Here is a 24,994-nt window from a genome sequence, read left to right on the forward strand (position 1 = left end):
TAAATTGTGGAACAGAGTTAACTCAGGTTAGTGGAAAGTCCGATCCTGGTCCTGTTTAATAAAAGGGAATACTTGAGTGCTTGATTTGGCAGCACATTTATTAAAATTGGGACAAAAAGGAAATACTTTAAAGGTATGGCAAAATTAGGGACAACTGAGGGTTGTAGGCCTGAAGCTTTATTTTAACCTAAAGACCTAAAATCTTAATCCCCAGTAAAAGGTTCAGGGTAAATCTGCTCCTATCAGTGAAAGAAAACACCAAACTTCATCTTATCAATTGTATTCAAACCTAGGCCTTGAAGACTATGGACTTCACTCGGTTTAAGATGAGTGATTTCTGCAAAAAGTTATTAAAAGTAGGCTTCGTGCCCAGCGTGAACTCATGACCCTGAGATCAAGACCTGAGCCGAAACTAAGAGTCAGACGCTTAACCGACTGTGCCCCTGAAAAAAGTGAGGTAATTAAAAAAAAATTCTAATATTTAATTTTTTTAAATCAAAAATGAAAATCTGTACCAAAAATTTTGAGGCATTAGCCAGTTTAAACTTATTATATAGTTACCAGGTTATTATATTAACTACATTGGATAAGAGAGCAACTACAGAAAATGATACAAGCCTAAGAAGAGCAGGAAACCAAGAAAACCATGTTCCATAGCTTCAAATTTGCCATTCTGGCCACTCATCCCAAAAACAGCTAGTGGTTCACTTGACTGTAAGCAATAGCTTGAACCAGGGTATGACTGATGTAAAGGGTATAAAGATAACACCTTTGACCCCTCGTAGGTTTCCAGGTCTTGGAATAACATGTGAAAGTGTCTCCTATCTTATACAATAAGGCACTAGATTTTTTTTTTTTTGAAGATTTTATTTATTTATTTATTTGAGAGAGAAAGCATGCACGCAGAGGGGCAGAGGGAGAGGAGAGAGAAAATCTCAAACCTCCTCCCCACTGAGCGCAGAGCTCAACATGGGGCTTAACCCCACGACTCTGCGATCATGACCTGAGCTGAAATCAAGAGTCGGGCGCTTAACAGACTGAACCACCCAGGTGCCCCAACACACTAGGTTCCTAGAAAAGATTTGGTTTGACTTTGGCGTAAAGAAATTAGAGCTATTTAGTAAACTGATTTTAGCTTTCTTAATTGAAATATTTTTGACACGTAACATTTTGTTAATTTAAGGTGTACGACACATTGATTCGATACATTTGTATGATTGTCCTTGTAGTGGTAATTAGCACCTCTACCACATCACACAATTATCATTTCTTTTTAGTGGTTGGAATAATTAAGATCTAGTCTCTTAGCAAGTTTGATGATTATAATACAATATTGTTGTGTATATATACTACACTGTGCATTACATCTGTAGGACTTAACTTAGGTTTGTAACCTTATACAACACCTCTCCTATCCCCTCTCCTGATTTTTCTGTTTTCACACCGCGGTCAAATTTATCCTTTAAGACAAAAGGACCCAGGGATTATCTAGTTTTAAGATTTTTGTAAAGTTTTGTTTTTGGTTTCTCCGGTGTAGAGATAAAAGCCTGCTCCACAGTCAAGGACACTGAGGACTATCTTTTGGAGACCTTAAAATAAACCAAGTAATCCTCCCTGGTCACTCGGAAACAAAGTTAATGATTATCTAATCTATAGGAGGTGTCCTTATCTAATTCTAAACTGCTTGGTTGTTTTTCGGTTTTTTGTTTTTAAATTCACACTGGTTTAAAATTTACAAACTGTACTAAGAGGGATTGAGCCCTTTCAACCCTTACAGTAAGTACATTATGTACTTTGTGAGCAACACCAAGCACTTTTAAGGCACTTGCCTTAAAACACAGGACTTGTTTTTTTTTTTTAATTCTTTGACCAAATTATATTTTTAGGATTCTGTGTAGATGCATCAGTTTGAAAACTCAGGCTTTCACTGTAACAAAGGGTTTTTTTTTTTTTTAAGGAGAATCTCACATAAATTACCTAGTAAGAGGGAAAAAGCTCAAGAAAGCTGGGCTTTGCAAGTAATGCACAAATGGAGGACTCTGACCCCTGGAGGAACGATGCAAAGGTGGGACAGCCTTGCATTGTACACCCACAGCAGTTTGGTCAGGAGTAGACAGAACAAGCATCTGAAGCATTCTCCCCAGTGTTTTCATACCATAGGTCATGACCCAGTAGTGGATTATGAAACCTATTTAGTGGGTTGCAAACAGAATTTTCTTTAAAGGAATGAAACAGAACAGAACATACTAGAGTGTCACTAGAAGTACAGTAAGAGCTGTTCGATGAAATTTGCCATTCACTACGTGTGCACACAAGGCAGGTGTGGGCCAGGACAATTACCTTTTCCTTTGCATAAAATAATAATTTTTACTGTGGGTTGTGGTTAAAAAAAAAAAAGCAGTTTGAATATACTATGTAGGAAGCCATCAGGGGTATAAAGCTCTGGAAGGTTACATGGTAAAGCTCATTTTCCACATAGATACTAGGACAGACAGATTTTGAAAAATAGATGGACACAGGACATAGAGGATGACAGATCATATGTTTGTATTTTCCAAGGTCTCTGTGATGAAGAGAATTTAGAAAATTACTTGTCAACCATAAAAAGAGGCTTATTAAAAAACAAAATCCCAGGGTGCCTGGGTGGCTCAGTTGGTTAAATGTCTGACTCTTGATGTCAGCTCAGGTCTTGATCTCAGGGTCGTGAGTTCAAGTCCCACATTGGGCTCCACACTGGGCATGGAGCCTACGTTAAAAAGAAAAAAGCAAACAACCTAAAGTAAATGGAGTAAAATATGAAAAGCCCCCTTTTGTCCCTCCTCACAGTCCTACTGCCTTCTGCAGAGTCACTGTCAACAGCTTGATATGTATTGTTACAGAGTATTTTCTAGGCACACACAGACAAAAATGAACACTGTATATGTGTAAACAGGTTTTTAACCATATAAATGTAAATAGTGTGCAATAACTATTATGGCAGAACTTGTTTTTCATGTATGTCTTTTTTTTTTTAAGATTTTATTTTTTAAGTAATCTGTACACTCAGCGTGGAGCTCCAACTCCACACTGAGATCAAGAGTTGCATGTTCTACCGACTGAGCCAGCCAGGCACCCCGTATCAGTATGTCTTAAAAATACTTCCATGTCCATACTACATACAGAGCTGCTGTTTTATCTGCTGCAGAGTATTGCATGGTAGGAACTGGTAGGTACTAATTCAATAATTTCCACATTTATGTACAATTATGTTGTTTCTAATTTTTGTTATTTCATAAAATGCTTTGGGGCGCCTGGGTGGCTCAGTTGTTAAGCGTCTGCCTTCAGCTCAGGTCATGATCCCGGGGTCCTGGGATGGAGCCCTACATCAGGCTCCCTGCTCAGTGGGAAGCCTGCTTCTCCCTCTCCCGCTCCCCCTGCTTGTGTTCCCTCTCTCACTGTGTCTCTCTGTCAAATAAATAAATAAAATCTTTAAAAAAAATGCTTCAATGCACATTCTTATTACTGACTCTTAGGACTCTTGTGTGAATATTTCTTTAGGCTGGATGCTTAGAATCATGGTTATTAAATCAGAGGCTAGACACATTTTAAATATTGATATACACTGCCAAATTGTCCACCCCCAAAACTGTATCGACTTACACGTCCTTCAACAACAAGAATGCTCTTTACTCATAGTATATCCAGCACTGTCACCCGTCGTTTCATATCTGCCACTTCAAGGACTAAAAAACAGTATCTCATTTTAATTTTTGATTTCTTATGATTTCTTGAATGTTTATATTTTTGTTTATAAAAATATTTTTATATCCTTTGTCCATTTCTCGTCTGGTTTGTGGGTGCTTTATATTAGCTATATTAAACCTCTGTTATGTTTTACATATTTTCCCAACCTTTTGTCTAATTTGTGTACAGAAGTTTGACGTTTTTTTTAAGATTTATTTGAGAGAGAGAGCGTGCAGGCAAGCATGCACAAGTGGGAGAGGCAGACGGAGGAGAGAGAATCTGAAGTAGACTCACGCTGAGCTCGGAGCCTGATGCGGGCCTCGATCTCACGACATTGAGGTCAGGACCTGAGCTGAAACCAAGAGTCGGACACTTAACCCACTGCACCACCCAGGCGCCTCAGAATTTTGACATTCTTTAATGTGGTCAAATCTATTGTTTTTTTTTTTTCTTTTGTGGATACTGGGTTTTGTTAAGAGGGTCTTCCTCACCCCACATTTATTAAAAGTTATTTTCCAATATTTCTAGTTATTTTTATATTTCAATGTTTAATTCATCTGGATTTTATTTCTTTTCCATGGTATGAAAGAATAAAATGTTTTCCAAGTAATGAGTAATCCCAGCATCAATTACTGAATAGTTCAACTCTTTCTTACCTATTTTTTTTTTTTTAAAGATTTTATTTATTTGACAGAGAGAGACACAGCAAGAGAGGGAACACAAGCAGGGGGAGTGGGAGAGGGAGAAGCAGGCTTCCCGCCGAGCAGGGAGCCAGATGCGGAGCTTGCTCCCAGGACCCTGGGATCATGACCTGAGCCGAAGGCAGACGCTTAACAACTGAGCCACCCAGGCACCTCATTCCTTACCTATTTGTAATGCCATTTTTCAAGTACTAAATTCCTATGTATACACGGCTCTGTTCCTGGATTCTTTGTTCTGTGCTTTTAACCTATTTGATTATTCCTGTGCCAATACCACATTATTTCATTTACTCTTGCTCCATGGACTGTTTTGATTTCGGAGTTGTTTTGTGCATGGTCTTCCAGATGAGCTTTGTTACCAGGTTGTTCTATCCATTTAAAAACGCTTGCTTTGATTATATGAAATTGCTCTGAATTTATGAGTTTATTTGGTAGAATGGACACATTTATTGTGTTGGGTCTTCCTCTTAGACGGAACTGTGGCATGACTCTCCATTTGGGGGGGGTCTTTTTTTACATCCTTCAGCATAGTTTTTTTTATTATTATTATTATTCATATGGGCCTTAACATTTCTCTGTTAACCTTATTTCTACATGAGCAGGATCTTTTCCTCCATACATTTCCTAATTGGCTATTGCTGGTGTATAAAGAAGTTTTTGATGTTGGTGTTGTGCCCTGCTTACTAAGTTTCTCATTAATTGTAATACCGCCAGTGGATAATCATTAGTTTCCTTTTTGTCCAAAACCATTTACGATGACAACTGTCTTTGCGTTGTGTATACTTTTTAGTACTGTTTTTGAATTTTCTCAGTTTTGCAGTTTTTTCATCAAGTTTGTTTGCTGTAGATCTCAGATAGATACATTTAATCAAGCTAAATCAAGGTAAAGTTTCCTTCTGTTTCTAGATTGTTAAGAGTACCAGAGGATGTTTGATTTATTAAATGCTTTTTTTGGCAGTGAAGATGGTATTTCATTCTTTAATCTGTTAATTTAGTGAGTTATAGTGGTTTGCACCTCTGTTAAGTGAGATTGGTCTACAATTTTCCGTGTTTTATTTATTTTTTTAAAAGATTTTATTTATTTGACAGAGAGAGAGAGAGAGCACAAGGAGGCAGAGTGGCAGGCAGATGGAGAGGGAGAAACAGGCTCTCCGCTGAGCAGGGAGCTGAATGTGGGGCTCGATCCCAAGACCCCAGGATCGTGACCTGAGCCGAAGGCAGCCACCCAATGCACTAAGCCACCCAGGCGCCCCCAATTTTCCGTGTTTTATTTGTGCGGTTTTGGTATCAGGATTATGCTTTCCACATGGAATGAATTAGGCAGCTTTGCATTTTTTTTTCTATCCTCTAGAATGGTTTACAAATATGTGGATGCCTTGAAGGTTTGTCTGATAGCATTTTCCTTTATTTATGAGAGAGGGGGAGAGAGAAAGCATGTGCAAATAGCAGGCGGAGGGGCAGAAGGGGAGGGAGAGGGAATGTCAAGCAGGCTCTGTGTGGAGCACAGAGCCTGACTCAGGGCTTGATCTCATGACCCTGAGATTATGACCTGAGATGAAATCAAGAATTGGATGCTTAACCAACTGAGCCACCCAGGCGTCCCCGTATTTGCCTTTTTAAAAGACAAGTTCTCATATTACCTTTAAAAGAAGTTCTCATACTACCTTTTTAATTTCTCCTAAATTACTTGGTTTATTTACATTTTCTACTTCTTACGTATTTTTAGAATCTATTTTTTTTTTTTTAAAAAGTCATCACACTTCATCTGGTTCTTTCAAATTGGAATGAAGCTATATAATTACATTAGGAGGAAATTGTAAATAGTATTCCCTTCTAATTAAAAAAGTATGTTATCTTTCTAAAAATTATGAATTCTGGTTATATATTTTTGTTGGTTACTTCTTGTTCTTTTTATCATATTTTTCAAAGGTTTGCCTTTTACCAGTTTTTACTTTAGAACTTTTTAGTTTTAATTATCAAAATGTGTTTGCTATTTTATTCATTTCTGCTTTTAACTTTTTAAATCCCTTGCTTCTTTCAGCTTACCTTTTTTTCTGGTTTCTAAAGTTAAGTTTTATTTCACCTGTTTTCAGCTTTGTTTTTTCTTCCTCTTCTTTTTTAAGATTTTATTCCTAAGTAATCTCCACACCCAGTGTGGGGCTCAAACTCACAACCCAGAGATCGAGTCACATGTTCCACTGACTGAGCCAGCCAGGTGCCCCTATTTTCGGTTTTCTTATTTCTTGGAAAATAAGTCAAAACCTATAAATTTTCCTCTAACATCTTATTTGGCAGAATCTCCTAGGTTTTGAGAAGTAACTTTCATTCACTCTAAATTGTCTATAATTTGTTTTGATTTCCCCCATCAAGGAATTAATAAAAGGTATAAAAGGTAATTCAAAAATTTCTAAGTCGACTAGTTTTGTTACTAGTTTTATTACATTTTGCAAAGAGGACACTACCTTTGCATTTTACAAGTTTTCCCCCTTCATATCAATCATTTTGATTACAGTGTTCCACAGATCTTCTAAAAGAACATGTTTTGTATTCATGGTGGATACAAAATACTTATGAGATAATTCCTTCCTTATCTTGACCTATCGGTAGGGGGTGGGACCTGAGTTTTTTGCTTTAACATTATTATACAGTAAAAATGACTCAGGAAGGGGTACAGTTCCATGATTTTTGACGTATGTATGGGTTCGTATTACCACCACCACAATCATAATCACAATAATACAGAAGTTCATCACCAAAAGATACACCCCTGCATAGCCTCTTTGTAATCAAATCCTCCCCGCTCCCCAAAACCTGACAACCACAGATCTATCCTCTATCACTATAGTTTTGCCTATGTCAAATACATGAAATCATAGAGTATGTAACCTCGGGGCCTTCTTTCACTTAGCATAGGACTTTTGAGATTCATCCAAGTTGTTATATATGTAATTCATTCCTTTTTATCGCGTGTGTGGATACACTGTCATTTCTTATTCACTTGCCTGTTGGAAGACGTTTTGGTGATTATGAATGGAGCTGCTATAAACATTCATGTACCAGTTTTTATGTGAACACGAGTTTTCATCTATTTAGAGTGAACACCCAGGAGTGACTGTGGGGGTCATATGATATGTTTAATGTTTAGAGACACTGCCAGTCTGTTTTGAGTGGCCACATTATCTTGCATTTCTACCAGCAATCTATGAGAATTCCTGTTGCTCTGCATCCTCACCAGTACTTGTACCGTATTTTTTTATTTTAGCCATTCTAATAAGTGTGTAGTGGTGGATCCACTGATTTTGAAGAGAGATGTGTTAAAGCCTTTCTCATAATTGGTTTGTCCATTTTTCCTTGTATTTCTAAAATTTTTACTCTATCAATTTTGAAACTGAGTTTTTAGGTTGCAGATACATTTTAAAAAATCTTTCGGCAAGGGGTGCTTGGGTGGCTCAGCTGATTAAGCATCTACCTTTGGCCCGGGTCATGGTCCGGGGGTCCTGGGATCAAGCCCCGCGTCAGGCTCCCTGCTCATTGAGGGGTCTGCTTCTCCCTCTCCCTCTGCCCCTCTTCCCTGCTTGTGCTTTCGCTCTAAGAAATAAATAAAATCTTTAAAAAAATGTTAAAAAAAATCCTTCAGCAAACTATACTTTTTATTAGTCAAAAAGAAATGCTTTCTTCTTTGCCTCCCTTTAATGCTTTTCATTTTGGATTCTATTTATTCTATTTAGCCAGAAGTTAACAAAGCCACATCCACTTTTGTTAGCATTTGCCTGGCATACCTTTGTCTATTTCTTTATAATCCATGATAATTTACATTTGCTTTTTGTAAATACTGCATAGTTGGATTTTGTGTTTTTACTCAAGCCTAAGGAATTTGAGAATTTAACCTACTTAGATTTACTGTGAGAAAAGCATTTGGTCTTACTTTTTTTTCCCCTATGTAACTTCTTTTCTCTTTCCTGACTTTTCTTGGATTTTTAAATTCCACCTCCCATTCCTGAGAGTTGGTAGCTATGCAAGTTGCTGACACGTATTCGCTTCTCTCTCGTCTTGACACAGTAAGTCCACACTGCGCTTCCCTGCTCTGAACTAGGGCACGGCCATGTGACACTCTTGGCTAATGAAGTGTGACAAGTGGCATGTGTATGGAAGCTTTAAGTCAGTGAACATTGCCTCACTCTCTTTTTCCTTGGGTATTGCAACCAGCAACATTCTAAATAGTGATGCTTCATTAGCTGGCTCCCAGGTTGAGGGTGATGTGGAGCTCACTTTATTTTCCCATATGCATTAATATTCACTTAGGCTTTTTCTGATTATAGGCATCTCATGATTATAAAGGGGAATGGCAGATCTCATGGCATCATCAGTTGCTTTGATTTAAAATCTCATCATGGATTCACTGTTCAGTTTGCTTAGTAATTCTTAGAGAAAAATTTTAGTTGTTGAATAAGAAGTCTAATACTGAAATCTGTGTTGTCTCATTAATTCCACAAGTATTTGTGTACTTACTATATGCCAATTGCTTACTACTTGTGCAATTACTATACGTCTGAGTTTGTGGAGGACTTGCACTTTTCTTTCATAATATTTACCTTTCATCCCTTTGCAGGGCGTATTAGGGAGAATCTCTCAAATCTTCCATTTCATGAATTTAAGCTTCAGCTGAACCCATTCTGCGATCTAGCCCATCTTCTGAGTGTTTTTTCATAATTATATTTTCAGTTTCTAGAGACTAAATATTTTTTTCCTAGTATCTTATTGTTTATAGATACAATATCCTTATGAATACGACCTTAATCGTATTCATTTTTACATTTCTTCTGTTTCTTCTACTAACTACTTTTTTGAACAGGTTACTTTGTTTTAATTTGGTGTCTCCTTTTATGTTACTGGTTTTCTTCAAATCTGATGATTCTTGGCGTATTTATAGAGGCGGACCTAAGATTAACAGTTTGAAGTGCTTTTCCTCAGCCAAATAACTGTCCCACTTTCAGTGAACACAAATGCTGACCATGGGCGCCTGTGGTGATGAGAAAGGGAGCGGCTGCTCCCACAGCCAGAGTGAGTGGCTGGGCAGCGGATCCTCGGTTCCTCCTTGGAGTCATTTGGGTTAACACCCTTCTCCTCCAATCCCAATGTGTCTGTGTCAGAACTCCTACCTCAGAGAGCTGTTTTCTTAGCCTTAGCCTGGTGGCAAACTCCAGAATTAGGTGCTTCAAAAGTGCGCAGAATGGCTGAGCGGCTTCGCTCTTTAATTAACCGATCCTTCGATAATCTGCTTTTTATCTTCTAGGAATTCCACGCTGTTCATGTTCTGGTTTTCCAACTGTGCTATTAATCTATTTTTAATATTTCTCCAGTCATTTCAGTGAGATTCTGGAAGAGTAAAAGAATGTGTTCAGTCATCTTTGTTACGTGATCAGCTCCAGCATGTAGTTCATAATCAAAATCTTTAAAAAAATTAATTATTGTCGCCTATCTTGCTGGTCCTCTGAAGATCTTGAGATTGGGGATTATTCTGTAAACATCCATTTGAAATTAGACTGCTTCCTGGACACAGTACTGGCTAGGAATGGAAAAGTAATTATTGCAATAGTAATTATGACCAACGTAATTATGTGGATTTAAGGCAGGACTACAAACTCTTTGCTAGAGTATCACACCTGACACTGTTTTTAAAACCTCAGAAAACTCCTCTTTGTATAGACTGCACATGCTCCGGTAATCACTCGGCAAAGGCACACAGTAACTTCTCAGTAAAGGTACAGGCTTGTAACTTTCTCTAACCCAGATGAAAATACCGTATTTCAGTGAATTGACATTGCTTCAGGTGTAGTATTAGAAGTTTAACATCAAACTTCTAAAACCCTCACATTAAGCGACAAAATATCCATATTGATGATTCTATTTTTTAAAAAAAGATTTATTTGAGAGAGAGAGTACATGTGTGCACGCAGAAGCAGGGGGAGGGGCAGAGGGACAAGCAGATTCCCCGCTGAGCAGGGAGTCCCACATGGGGCTTGATCTCAGGACCCTGAGATCATGACCCGAGCTGAAGGCAGACGCTTATCTGACTGAATTGCCCAGGCACCCCGATGATTTTTAATGAAATCATTTCAAATGATTAAAAAAAAACCCACATAAACTATGAAACCATTTTAAAACTGTAATTTTGTACATGTATGTTTTTTAAAAAATCTGTGGTAAAAGAAAACTGAGGTTATCAGCACAAACTCATTTAACTTCTACTTCTTTCCAATGCTGTCTCACCCCAAATTTGCCAGAATTCATCCTACTTGAAGAGTACAAGTCATTCTTATATATTTTGCAATATGAACTGTATCCCTGTTTTTTCCTTACCGTATTTCCCTGTTTTCCCAATTCTCTAAGTTACTTATCATTTTGCACTGCATGTATGGAGGTGAGCCACCTCAAATTCACTGAGCAATCAAGTAATCTACATCCACACCTGTTCACATCTCTTTCTTCCCGTCTTAATGGCATTAACGTAGCTCATGCTCCCACGTCCTTGAACCCCGCTGTACGGGTGAGCCTCTCAATCCTCAGCATCTTCACCATCTCCTTTGATGGGTTCGTTCCTTTCAACCTATAAACACTTAAGTCACTCTCAGTCTAAAAAAAATCTTTGAACTCCTCGCTTCCTCTTCCCATCCAGACTCCTTCAAAGAGTAGCCTATACCCACTCTTCACTGTCCCTCAGGGCGGCCCTGTCCCCTCCACTTGTCTCAATCTGGCTGCGTCTACCACTTCACTGAATGACTCCCACTAAGGTCACCAGGGACCTAACTGCCAAAGCCAAACACATTCTTGCAGCATGACACTGTTATCTGTTTCTTCCTTCTTGAAACGCTATTTCCGCTTTCCTCAAAATCCTTTCTCTGCTTCTGACTTAAACTTTCAAGTCCCCACATTCTCTGTGACCTCAACTATTTTCATGATTTTAACTAGTGCTTATACGTGCTGACACCGTTCAAATTTTTATCTTTCCATGTCTTCACATGCACATCCAGTGATCGACCCATCATCTCCTGAATTCTGCAGGTGCTTTAAAATTCAACCCGTCCAAACCTCAACTCTTCTCCCCAATACAGTTCTTTATTCCCTATTTCCAACCTCAATGATACCACCACCCGACCTCAGTCACACAAATGGGACCCCAGCTTCTGCCTCCTACTTCCTCACTTCCCACAACCAAGTCTTGCTTATTTCCTAAATAAATTTCAAACTTACTTCCTCCCTTGATACCTTATTTCAGACCTTTTTCCTCTTGTTATTGCCTAATTCAGAAGTTACCAAACTGGTGTTTGGTGGAACCAGCTGGTAGACACTCTTTTAGAAAAAGGATTCTAGGGGCGCCCAGGTGGTTCAGTCAGTTAAGCGCCTGACTCTTGATTTCGGCTCAGGTCATGATTTCAGGGTTGTGAGATCCAGCCCTGTGTCGGGCTCAGTGCTCAGTACAGAGTCCCCTTGAGATTCTCTCTCCTTCTCCCTCTGCTCTCACCCCTACCCCCTCTCTGGTGCATGCATGTGCATTCTCTTTCAATTAAAAAAAAATGAAAAAAGATTCTATAATCAAATATATTTGAGAAGGGCTGCCTACTGTATGCCTGTCTTGGAAATTCAGAATGACTGTTAGCTTGCAGTAGCCCCGAGACGTCATACAGTGAAGAAACCTGCTTCACTTTAACCCGGGGTTTCCCTTACTTTTGTCCACAGAGCCCTTTCAGTAAGGACAGGGGAGGATGTCTTTAATTTTTATTTAAAAATAAACAATGCTCCTCGGAAGAGTGTGGCATCATCTCTGATCCCCATACTTCTTCTGATGTTCCATACTGAACATTCATGATCTAACATGCAGCCCTCAACATGTCATTTCCATTCTGCAACTGTTTTATTAGCTATTTCCTGAGGAGAAAGAACCAGCTCCATGCAACATGGCTTGTAAAGCCTACTCACAATCCCCTGGCTGCCCCTGTCTGATAATATCCCACCAACTCTGAAATCTGTATCTGGCGTTCCCCAAACACACCACTCTCATGCCCTTGGCTCTATACTTCTGCTTATGCTTTTCCTCCATTTTGAGGATCCTTTCCCTTCCCCCGCTTATTCACCAGTTTCCAACTAGTCCTTCCAGACTTCGCTTAGGTGTGAGCTCTTTAAATGACCTTTCTTGGCCCCAGTTCTCTCTTTTTCCCCAAACATGGGCTACATTCCCTCAGCAGTCCCATCACAGAATGCGAAATGCAGTATTAAGATCTCTGCTTGTGCGTCTCCTACTCTAATTCTATTAGTTAAGGGCTGTATCTTTCTTTCTTGTTTTAGTCCCATCGCACTCAATCCATGATTCATGAACTCAATAGTACTACAGTGGTCCTTCGCTAACAATCAGGCAGGGCCTTCTCAGAAGAAATTTGACACACCAGCTTTTCTTTGATTTTACCTCTCCAAAGTCACAGTCTAACTCAGGACTTATCTATGCACGTTTTACCAGGGAGGCATAATTTGGTCCGGAGATGCACGTTCATATGCTCTTACATAGTCGGCCTTGAAGTACCTGACCCAGATGGGGGAGGGGCAGGCATACTATCTGATAGCCCTGCTAGGCATTTCTCTCTCCATGGCTTCCGCAAGCCCTTCTTCTCTTAACAAGGTAACAGACAACAAAGGGATTAAGGGCACGGGTTCTGGTTCAAATCCCAGCTCTACCACTTATTTAAAGCTCTGTAATTTTTGGGCAACTCACATAATCTGTCTCCTCAGACTCCTCATCCATAAAATGTGCCCAATAATGGTTCCCTACCTTATACAGTTGCAGTAATCCATGACTATGGCTAAGTACCTTGGTGAATGTTTGCTGCTCTGGGTATTATGAATCAGAATATGCCAATGACTTCTGGCCAAGTGATTTATAATATTTCCACATTTACCCAAATGTTAAAACTCCCCCATTTATTACCCCATCCTTTCTAGGGCCATTATCCTGCTTCGGCAATTTTTTTCTCCCTCCACAGAATATTAGTTCATGAACGTAAAGGTTTTGTTTTGTTCATTGCTGAAAGCAATAGCACCCAGAATAGTATCATACATATTAAGTCCACAAGAAACACTTGTTGAATGAAAGGTGCAGAGTGTCAAAAAGAAAACATATCCCAAAAGTTTCATTACAATAAAAAGAATGGATAAATCTATGATGGCTTCCAGTACTATATTTTAAAACACCATATGCCACAATGAAAACATAAGAAATTTATTAAAATTTGAGGGCAAAAACATAATTTCAAAAGATTGAGACCTATGTCAGGTGTGATACAGTATGGATGCTTTCTTGAAATTCAAAATCAGATTCAAGAGTATCACTTTCAGAGTGTTCTAACAGACAGAGTTTACTTTTAGTCGTCTTGGATGAAACAGTCACTATTCTATTTTCCTTCTTGACAGAAACGTGTTTTTTCAAAGACTCACTTTTAACTGGTTCGTTAACCAAAGAATCATTTTGCCCGATTCCTTTACTTTTCCAATTTACAGGTGAGTCAGAGCAGGAATGCAGATCCTTTCTGGGTTGTTTTTTGGCACAATATTTTTTGGTATATTCACCTGTTTTGGTCATTTTCTCTGAAGAAGATCTGCTATTTCTAGACAATTCATCTTCTTTTCTTTGGCTTCCAGTTCCAGACATCACATCCGCTGAGGGAGAACATGTTCTAGCAATGAATTCTTTGATAGAGTCCTGCCGCTGCTCATTGATTGGGACTCCCAGATTGTCTCTAGAAGTTTCTAAGGGCTCCTGTGTGGAAACGGGGACATGGAAGGAGTCGAGAGGCAAAGGAATTCTAGCATCACCTGTGATTTTCTGAAACTGGAGGGAAAAACAAAAGATGACAAGACAAAAATTCAGTGATGAACAAAGCCAACCATTAAAAAGTAGTGTCCATGACTTCAGTGTTACTCTGTGATTGTATTATTATGACAGTCATTTGATTAATCAGAAGATTTTAGATCCAGTTTTTTTCTAATTATATCCTGCCAGTTGGTTCCCAACTTAACTTCGCTATATCCAAGGCAACGCCTACTACATTTTCAGACTTGGTGTTTGGGATGATTACTGCCCACTTCCCTTTCCCTCATTAAAAATAATAAAGCCCTATTCCCTAAGAAAATTAATTTCTTTTCTATCCTCTAGGAACATGGAAGCAGTACCCAATTTGTGATGAGACTGTTCTCAAGCTGTCACTTCCCAAGACTGTCTGAGGTTGACTGAGATGGAAGACGAAGGGAAGGCTCCAAGGCAGGCCAGGAGAAGAGCAGACGGGTTGTCTCCTCTCACTCCCATAACTGGGAAGCTAACTATAATACACTGTCTATCAGTTATGTCTGGATTACTTATTTAAGAAAATTATCTGTATCAGTACTTGTACCTTCATTAGTGTTCCTTCACTGTAAGCTGACTGCATACAAATAGAAACCTAGATGAAATATGAATAGAATAGACATTTACACAATTTAAAATTTGGAATGTTTTCTCTAATGTTTCATTTCTTTCTTCACTGAGGATAGTTTACTTTAAATCATACATTTGCAAAAGACCTTCTTTCTTATTTGTAACTACACGATATTATGAAACGGGTCCAAACTTAACTACTTTCACATTTGGAAAGGACCCCAAAGAGGCTCCTCCCAAGCATGTGAGTTATTAGGGACAGAGCAGTATTATTTTCTCTCTGACCTGATAATTCCCTTTTGGCTAATCACTCATAGAATCATTACGTTCTGTTCTGTCCACTTACTTGGATATTTTGCATGTGTCCTAGGGGGTTCTGCTTTGATTCTAGTTTTTCTTCTTCAAGTGCTTTCTTTTCTTCCGTAGGCAGATTACTAAGAGTAGAATTCATCTGGGGACGACCCAGTAAATGAAAATCTGACTGATCTATACCAGCCATTGTGGCAAGCTGCCCAAGCCTGGACAAGAGGAGAAAAAAAGCAAAGGTTATTATAATTGCATGTGAGCAGCTTAGATTTCCCCATATCTATAATCATGAAATACTTCTAAAATCTTAAAAGCCAATACCCTACCCCAGATACAAGCCCCTTTTCTCTCTCAAATTCTCAGCCCTTCCAGATTCATGCTCTGGGACCACATCAGTTCATGCCATCCTTGCAGCACTCCCTCTTCCCCCAACAACGTCTTGACCACCACCTGATTTGTCACTCCATTTCAATGCTTCAGCTTCTGGTATGCACCCAGTGCATGACCTCTCACCTCACCCCCACTTCCTGGCCACCTTTCCTCCTGTTTCCAAAAATGTGTTCGTTCCTTCCTTCCCCACACCAACTCCTTCACCCACAAAACATCACTCCATCAATTTCAATCTCCAATTCTCTCTTTCAGTATCTTCCTTTAGCAAAATCATTCCCGGATGAGAATGACTCATCTGTATCTATATTTGCCTTGCAGATTAATAACAACTTCTCTGTGTAGGACAAAAACCACTTTAATTCAAATTTACTTTACAAGAAAGAAAAATAAAAGGGAGGGAAATTCTGATGCATTCTGGAATATTTTCAAGTAAAATTATCTTCAGTGTAGTCTTTCCCAAAAACTATACCTACAAATTACTTAATCTACAGGTTATTCTTTTATAATGGGCTCTCTCCTCTACCAAAGCAGGCTTACCATTTTGCATTTCTTTTAATTCCTCATTTAAAAAACACCCTATATTACACACTAAATAAGACTATGGAAGCAATGAAAATTGCTTACATTCCTTAGTAAACCCTCTTTACAGATGCAAAGAGAATAATGCCATGGAGAGAAATTAACTAACCCAGCATCTTTAAGGAGGTCCAAGAAAGCATGGAACTTCTGAAAAGAATTCTCAATGCTGCCCAAAACACCTTCATCATCCAGGATCATGCTCGTCAATGACTGTGCATGCAGGGCTTCAGACAAAGAGAAATTTATATTTCTTAACTGGGCATTTTCATGTTCCAGCTATAAAAGAAAATTGAAAATGTCTGACATGATTTTCTTCCATTGTCATGAAAACAATTTTTAAGCAACAAAACTAAAACATTTCAAATGTAATTAATTTGTAATTAATCTAACTTTCTGCCTATAAACACAGAGACTACATCACATAATGATCAAAACCCAAAGATACCCAACAAAGTTTCCTATATAATACTTAGGTGGTATATAAATAAACCAAAGTAACTGTTTTATTAACGATCTTTCAAAAGATCATTTTTTTTTTAAAGGTATTTATTTATTTATTTGACAGAGAGAGAGACAGCGAGAGAGGGAACACAAGCAGGGGGAATGGGAGAGGGAGAAGCAGACTCGCCGCTGAGCAGGGAGCCCGACGCGGGGCTCGATCCCCTGGGATCATGACCCGAGCCGAAGGCAGCCGCTTAACGACTGAGCCACCCAGGCGCCCCAAAAGATCACTTTTCTAACTGGTTATATTCATAACAGACCCTCATTTACATTAGAAATATTAGCTGCTTAACGTTCCCTTTAAATTAGAAAGTGAAATAGTCTGATTTGAGCAAACATACTCCAACTTGGCTGGATGTTAAGGATTAACTTTATTAAGCAAAATATTAAATGTCTAAGTTTAAAAGTCCTAAATCATACCCAACTTATTAACCATACAATGACTAATATCCTCCTGGCTTCTTGAAAATGTTTCCTCCCTTGTGTGTCCCCTCCTCCCACCATCTATTCAGCTAAAATCACAGATAAACCCAACTCTAGTATTTCTCAGAGAGGCTCTTTTGTTCATGACATAGCTTTTACCTTACAGGTGCTCAACCTTTACTGAATGAATAAGTGTTCTTCAATCCAGTGTATGCACTTGCAAAAACTCCTCCCAAAACTCACCTTATAATAATAAATTATATTTACATACAACTTCTAAGCTTATGTCCTGCTTCCATTCACATTTGCCTAATGTAATTCTCATAGTATATATTTTTCTCTTTTATTGCATTCTTAGCAGTTTTCCAATATTTTATACTTATTTATTTATTCACTGCCAGTAAGTAGCTTCATATCTTTTATGTTACTCTATATATTTACTATAAGCATAAGTGCTTTCTTGAATTGAAGCATCATAAACAGAAAATAAGCTATCATCATATAAAAATACACACACACCAAAAAAACCCCTAAGATTTTTACTTCTTTTAAAAAATATGCTCCTCACCCAAAATATGTGGATCCCAGGGCAGGGCTTGAACTCACAACCCTGAGATCAGGAACTGAGCTGAGATTAAGAGTCAGATGCTTAACTGACTGAGCCACCCAGGCATCCCTAAGATTTTTCCATTTTAAAAACATGTTTTCTGGAATAGAGATCATATGACCACTAAATATAAGTAAATACAAAGGTTCATATGGTACAACCAATTTGCAATATATTAGTTTTAAAATTTATAAATTGCATGTGTATGGCTTAAGATCAAATAAAAATAAAACCAAAACACTTTCAAAAGTATAAGAAAAAACTTGTTTACCTCACTGACTCGTTTATCAGCCTTAAACCTTATTACTCTTTCCTCCTTTAACTGCTTTAGGCACTCCTTCAGTTTTTCCTAGTGTGAAAAAGTAGAGTATTATAAGCAATTCATACTATCATATCCAAAAGCATTTCCATTTATAGATCTCACCAAGGATTTAGGCGTAGAACCACAAGTAAACTCAGACTTCAGGATTATAATCTGTTACTTAATGATTTTATCCTACCATGCTAGTGAAATTAATTACCAAAAATATCAAATTAGCATATTAAAAATTTATTTGAATCCAATACTTTCCAAAATAAATTTGTGGCAGCTCACCATAAAAGGCATATTGTGTATAATACAGTTAAGTCAGAAATAAAAAACTAAGGCCAAGAAAGGAAAATTCTACTTTTATTAATGGGTCCCTTTATAATAGGAAATCTCATTAACATAGTTAACCCACCCAAATTATCTAATTACAGAATCAAATGCATTTTTAAAAAGTAAAAAAAATCTTTTTTTTTAAAGATTTTATTTATTTATTCATGAGAGACAGAGGAGGAGAGAGAGAGAGGGAGAGAGAGAGAGAGAAGCAGAGGGAGAAGCAGGCTCCCAAGAAGCAGGGAGCCCGATGCGGGACTCGATCCCAGGACCCTGGGATCATGACCTGAGCCGAAGGCAGACGCTTAACCATCTGAGCCACCAGGCGCCCAAAAAGTAAACACTTTTAAAGCACTTTAGTATGTGCCAAGCCCTGTCCTATAGGAATTTCCTGGATATTAAATAATTTAATCATCAAAACCCTACAAGGAAAGAACAATTAACTCCATGTCATTTTACAGGTGAGAAAATGGAGACAGAAAAGTAGAGCAGGACACCCAAGACCCTATCACCTAAGATCATGAAGTTGTAGAATCACATTTTGAACTCAGGAAGTTGGGCGCCATGCCTGTTCACAGAAGTGGTAATCTCCCCATTCACCAACGTCAATAAAATAGAATGCACAGGGCGCCTGGGTGGCTCAGTCCGTTGGGCGTCTGCCTTCGGCTCAGGTCATGATCCCGGGGTCCTGGGGTCGAGTCCCGCATTGGGCTCCCTGCTCAGCGGGGAGTCAGCTTCTCCCTCTGCCCTTCCCCCCCTGCTCATGATCTCTCTCTGATAAAAACTATTAAAAAAAAATAGAATGCACATTGGTAAATTTTGATTTCCAAGAACAAGATACTTAAGTCCTTGCAGTGGGGGACACTACTTGTGGTTGGCAGAATTCTAAGCCCCTCAGATTCCTACCGGCTAAACTATACAGTCCTCCCAGTTAATCAGATCTAATTGGTGCTGCAGTGAAGGGATTTTGAAGATGTAATTAGGGTTCCTTAAATCTTTAATTGATCTTAAGAAATTATTCTGGGTAGATTAACTTAATCAGGTGGCCCATTAAAAGGGACTGGGGTCTTCCTTAAGATCTAAAGTAAAAAAGGGACAAAGGCGAGATTCTCTGTTGCTGGCTTTGAACAAGTCAAGTGTGATATCGTGGCAAGGAATGGAAGGGAGGCCTCTAGGAGCTGAGACTGTCCCCCAGCTGACAGCCAGCATGAAAGGAGGATCTCTGTCCTACAACTCCAAGAACTGAATTAGGCCAATGAGCTGTCTAAGTTGGGAGTAGGTTCTTTCCCAGAGCCTCATGATGAGAACACAGCCTGACTGACATCATGACTTCAGCTTTTGGAGACGAAGCAGAGAGCCTAGTCATGCCGTACCTGGACTTCTGACCTACAGAACTGGGAGCTCATCAGCAGGTCATGCGTCAAGCCACTAAGTTCACAGCAATAGAAAATTAATACACTACTCAACCCCCAGGTTCATGAACAAAATAAATGACTACTACTGTTTGAAGCCACTGTTTTGGGGTGGTTTCTTTTTTTTTTTTTTTTTTTTTTAAAGATTTTATTTATTTGAGAGAGAGAATGAGATAGAGAGAGCATGAGAGGGGGGAGGGTCAGAGGGAGAAGCAGACTCCCTGCCGAGCAGGGAGCCTGATGCGGGACTCCATCCCAGGACTCCAGGATCATGACCGGAGCCGAAGGCAGTCGCCCAACCAACTGAGCCACCCAGGCACCCCTTGGGGTGGTTTCTTATGCCGCAATAAACAAACAAAATACCTCTACTTATTAAAACAACAAGGTGTATTTATACATTTTAAAGGCTTTTGAACAATCACTTAAAGAATTTCAACTTAGAGTTTAGTTGACCCCTGGTGCATGTGGGTTGAGGGGAGGAACTCCATTATATGCTGTCACTGACAGAGGAAACTAGCACTAGCTTCTGGGCAGTGAGAACATACCACCAATCCTACACCTAGGAATTTACCCTAAGGAAATCACTAAAGACGTGGGCAAAGATTTATCTACCAACATGTCATATACGACTGTTTAGGCCTAACCCTAGAAGTGAGCTACAGGCTTCCAAATTGGGTTAGTTTAAATAAAAACAGCATACCCATATGAAGAAATGCTCTGCGAAGCCACTAAAAAACACTGACAACAAGAGGTCTTAACCAGAATTAATGAATGGGCTTTCAGGAGTTCTATATTCTGTGCGTTTTTCAGGGGAGAGAGTACATAAGCTTAATCTAAGATTCTCTGAGGTAGAAGAGTATTTAGTGACAAAATATTTTTGATACCTTTTTATGACAAAAGGGTAGATTAGGTGTGTGTACATACAGAGGTGGCTTTTATTTTCTTCAGTGAGTTTTTCATTGTTTTTAAAAATTTGCTAAATGAACATATACTTTATACTCAGACCTTATGTTTAAAAATTTAAAAATAGTCTAACAACTTCAAATTCTTTAATGTTTCATTAAACATTTGAAGCCAGCCAAATTTTTAATGGGGACAAAGGAAAAAAATTACAAAATACCTCTACTTACTTATATAATGTCTTTTTTAATAATTTTTTTTTTAAGATTTTATTTATTTTTTGACAGAGGGAAAGAGACAGCGAGAGAGGGAATACAAGCAGGGGGAGTGGGAGAGGGAGGGGAGGGGGATGGGGGGTGGGGTAACTGGGTGATGGACATTGAGGGGGGGAACAAGTTGTAATGAACACTGGGTATTATATAAGACTGATGAATCACTGAACTCTACCTCTGAAACTAGTAATACATTATATGTTAATTAATTGAATTTAAAACAAATTTTAAAAAAAGCTCAATGTCTACACTTAAGAAAATATGGAACCAAAAGATCAGAAAGCAAAATTATCTGACATTGTGTTATGTAAATTAGACTAAAGATCAGGTCTTGGAGAAATTCTCTTTCTTGTCATCTGCTCTCCTTCCCCTTCTATACAATGGCTAGTTTGATTTTTTTTTTTTTTTTGGAACAAAGCTCCCATCATACTGTATCACTAATTTTATGTTTAACTTTTTTCCATTTATTTTTTTTTAAAGATTTTATTTATTTGACAGAGACATAGTGAGAGAAGGAACACAAGCAGGGGAGTGGGAGAGGGAGAAGCAGAGCAGGGAGCCCGATGCCAGGCTCGATCCCAGGGTCCTGGGACCATGATCTGAGCCGAAGGCAGACGCTTGACGACTGAGCCACCCAGGCACCCCAACTTTTTTCCATTTAACAGTGGATCATTTTTTATATAATCAGGGGATTCATAGCCTTGATTTTTAAAAAAGATTTATTTTTGAGAGACAGAGAGAGAGCACCCGTGAGCTGGCGGGGGGGGCGGGGCGGCAGAGTGAGAGAGAATTTCAAGCAGACTCCCTGCTGAGCAAGAAGCCCAACTCGGGGGCTTAATATCCTGACCCTGAGATCATGACCTGAGCCGAAATCAAGAGTCGGCCACTTAACCAACTGAGCCACCCCTAACCTTGACTTTTTTAATGGGGTACAAAATATTCCATTGAGCACATCTCTCGGTTCTGTAATCATTCCTATATGGTTAAACATTTAAATTCTTTCCAACTTTTCAGTATTATAAAACAAAATAACTATTTTTACGCATGAAGGCCCCTTCCCATATGTAGAACAATTTTCTTGCAGTAAGTCAATAAAAATGAGTTTGAGATCAAAGCAAATGAACATTTTTAAGGTTCTGTGATATTGATCTACAAACTCCTTTCCAAAAGATTCCTAAGATTTTAGACTGCTTTCAGCAATGTAACCTTTGTTATATAACTTCTACTATAACTGTTGGCTTGCTTCCTCACTTTAAAGTACACAAAATTTAGGGGAAGGGGGCATGTTTTATCCCAGCACATGTATCTAGCACAAAGCACACAAAAAGTAACTGCTGAAAAAGGGAAACCTGTGCCAATACGAGTTCTATGTGTGTAATTAGTAGTTAAATTTCTCTTTCAGATTATATTTTAAAAATTCAGAATCTCTGTGGCTAAAACCTGGCCCTCCCCCTTAGCTATATAACCTTGGACAAGTTCAGTAACTCTAGGCCTCAATTTCCTCATCTCTAACATGAAGATAGGTTCCCACATCACACAGTTCTTGTGAGGATTACATGAGTTAACACTCACATCAAACTCAGAAGAGTGCCTGGTGCATAGGGTATGTTCAGTTAATGCTAGTGAATATATGTGAACGCAAACAGTAGTGAAGGACTTAAAATCAAATAGTCTCAACTCACTCACACATCCAGCCCCCTAGAGGCAACCTTTTCTTAAGCAGGTTTTAATTTTTTTTAAGTAATCTTTATGCCCAGTGTGGGGTTTGAATTCACAGTTCCGAGATCAAGAGTTGCATGCTCTACCAACTGAGCCAGCCAGGCGCCCCTTTGAGTAGGTTTTAACTGTAAAATATGATATCCATACTAAAAAGTGCATCTTTACATGCATGCATCCCTAAAAATTCCCTTTGTTTTTGCCAACTCTTAACTTCATGTAAAGAGAATCACAGTATATGCAGTCTTCCAGTCAATATTGTTTTTAAAAATTCATCTACATTGCTGCCAGTAGGCTCTAGTTCTTTAAACTTTAATGCTTTGTAGTTTTCCCACTGTATGAATACACATAATTTTTGACTCTTAAGGGATGTTTGGGCTGCTTTTAGTTGGTGCTAATGCAAATCACACACGTACCCTGTTGCATCAGTTATTCTAGTACATATTACCCGCTGGGCAGGGGATAGGGAAACTTGTTGGGTTGGGAGTATTAGCACACCTTCAGGCAATGAACCATGCTGAGTGCTTTCCAAAGTAGCTGTGTCGATCTATATGCCCATATAAGCAGGGTGTGAGATTCCTATTATACTCCAGGTCTAGGAAACCTTTAATTATCAGACTTCTTTGTTAATGTGATTAGAGTGTAGTGGCATTTCATATTGGACACTTGTCCATGTTTATTAGCTATCTGGATTTCCATTCTTAATGAGACTTTAGCCATTTTTATTTTTAATTCTCCTCTTTTCCAAGAAACTTACATGACTACATCATGATGAAATTTTAGACATTATTAATTTCCTACTTTACCAAATAAGACATTAGTTCATTTACACTCTTTCTTAAGTCCATTCCTCTCAGTGAAGTCACGTCACCATTCGTTTTTCCACTGGTCATGAACTCTTTGACTCGCAGTGATATCCTTAAAAAATCTGTATTGTTGGGGGGGCCTGGGTGGTTCATTCGGTTGATTGTCTGCCTTCAGCTCAGGTTGTGATCCCAGGGTCCTGGGATCAGGCCCCACATCAGGCTCCCTGTTCGGTGGGGAGTCTGCTTCTCCCTCTGCCCCTCACCCTGCTTGTGTTCTCTCTCTCTTTCTCTCACTCTGTCTGTCTCTCAAATAAATAAGATCTTTAAAAAAAAAAAATCTGTATTGTTGGGATACCTGGGTGGCTCAGTCGGTTAAGCGTCTGCCTTTGGCTCAGGTCATGATCCCAGGGTTCTGGGATGGAGCCCCGCATTGGGCTCCCTGCTCAGTGGGGAGTCTGCTTCTCCCTCTGCCTCTGCCTCTCCCTCTCCCCCTGCTTGTGCTCTCTCTCTCACTCTCTCTCCGAGTCAAATAAATAACTAAAACCTTTTTAAAAAAAAAATCTGTATTGTTTATTGACCATAAACTTTCTCAACATCCCGCTTTGGGAAATGAAGATTTCCCATGCCTTTTCCCCTTTCCACCTCCTGTTTACCTTCCAAACCTACCTTTTATGTTGTCAAAGCTGATATTTACATTTTGTTCTGTTTTCTGTTGAGAGACAGTAACAGCAAATAGTCCCTGGTCCTACCAATATCTGTTTTTACTCTTTTTCCCATCATGTTATATGCTTTACTAACTCTCAGGCGAACCATGGTTATTTTCTACTTAGGAATGAGAGCAGAAAGCTCCCTGGAAGCTCATGATTGACTGGCTTCTCTTATGTGTGGAGAGGTGGGTAGTCAGTTGTAATAAGGAACCCCCAAATACTCTTTTCTAGGGTGCAAGCCTCCGCTAGGTGCCCTAGTTCTCCCCAGTTTTTTTTTTTTTAACAGATTTTATTTATTTATTTGAGAGAGAGAGAATGAGAGATAGCATGAGAGGGAAGAGGGTCAGAGGGAGAAGCAGACTCCCCGCTGAGCAGGGAGCCCGATGTGGGACTCGATCCTGGGACTCCAGGATCATGACCTGAGCCGAAGGCAGTCGCTTAACCAACTGAGCCACCCAGGCACCCCATCTCCCCAGTTTTTTTCCCCCATATTTTTATTTAAATTCTGGTTAGTTAACATCTAGTGTAATAGTGGCTTCAGGAGTAGAATTTAGTGATTCATCACTTACATATAACTCTCCAATTTTTCCCAAAGTCAAATTATCTCTTCAGGAGAATGAGGGTGGGGATGGGAATCAGCTCTCCCAAATATAAACCTTTTACACACACTATTTCAGTCACATTTTTAACCAACTCCACCCTCTCTCTTCCATGCACATCTGAGGATGGAGCTATTTCTGCCGCGGGGATTAGATTCCCTCAGCTACAGCCAGTCCCTGTGCAAATTCTAGGTGGTATTATTCCTCTGTTCACAGCTTCACACCCTTCTGCTTATCTTCTGTCTCTGAAAAA

At 39.0% G+C, this 24,994-nt stretch overlaps 1 protein-coding gene across 9 annotated transcripts in view; it reads right to left on the minus strand.

Annotated features, from left to right (window-relative positions):
* Positions 1-4,421: 4,421 nt before the first annotated feature.
* The window catches only part of CEP78 (centrosomal protein 78), a 40,023-nt gene continuing 19,450 nt past the window's right edge, over positions 4,422-24,994 (minus strand). For 5 of the 9 annotated variants that reach the window (XM_073878045.1, XM_025891623.2, XM_073878041.1 and 2 more), the window contains 5 exons: positions 17,961-18,038; positions 16,268-16,434; positions 15,230-15,401; positions 14,861-14,908; positions 13,677-14,301 (listed from right to left, as the gene is read on the minus strand). In XM_073878045.1, coding sequence (XP_073734146.1) covers positions 13,738-14,301; positions 14,861-14,908; positions 15,230-15,401; positions 16,268-16,434; positions 17,961-18,038 — 1,029 coding nt within the window. In that variant the 3' untranslated portion in view covers positions 13,677-13,737. Of the gene's footprint in view, positions 9,801-13,676; positions 14,302-14,860; positions 14,909-15,229; positions 15,402-16,267; positions 16,435-17,960; positions 18,039-24,994 lie in introns of those variants that run through there. The other 4 variants (XM_025891624.2, XM_073878044.1, XM_073878043.1 and 1 more) reach the window with 2 other exon arrangements.

Source organism: Callorhinus ursinus, unplaced genomic scaffold (assembly GCF_003265705.2).
Source record: "Callorhinus ursinus isolate GAN/ISIS: 27379988/994484 unplaced genomic scaffold, GSC_fseal_2.0 scaffold28, whole genome shotgun sequence".
NCBI lineage: Eukaryota > Metazoa > Chordata > Mammalia > Carnivora > Otariidae > Callorhinus > Callorhinus ursinus.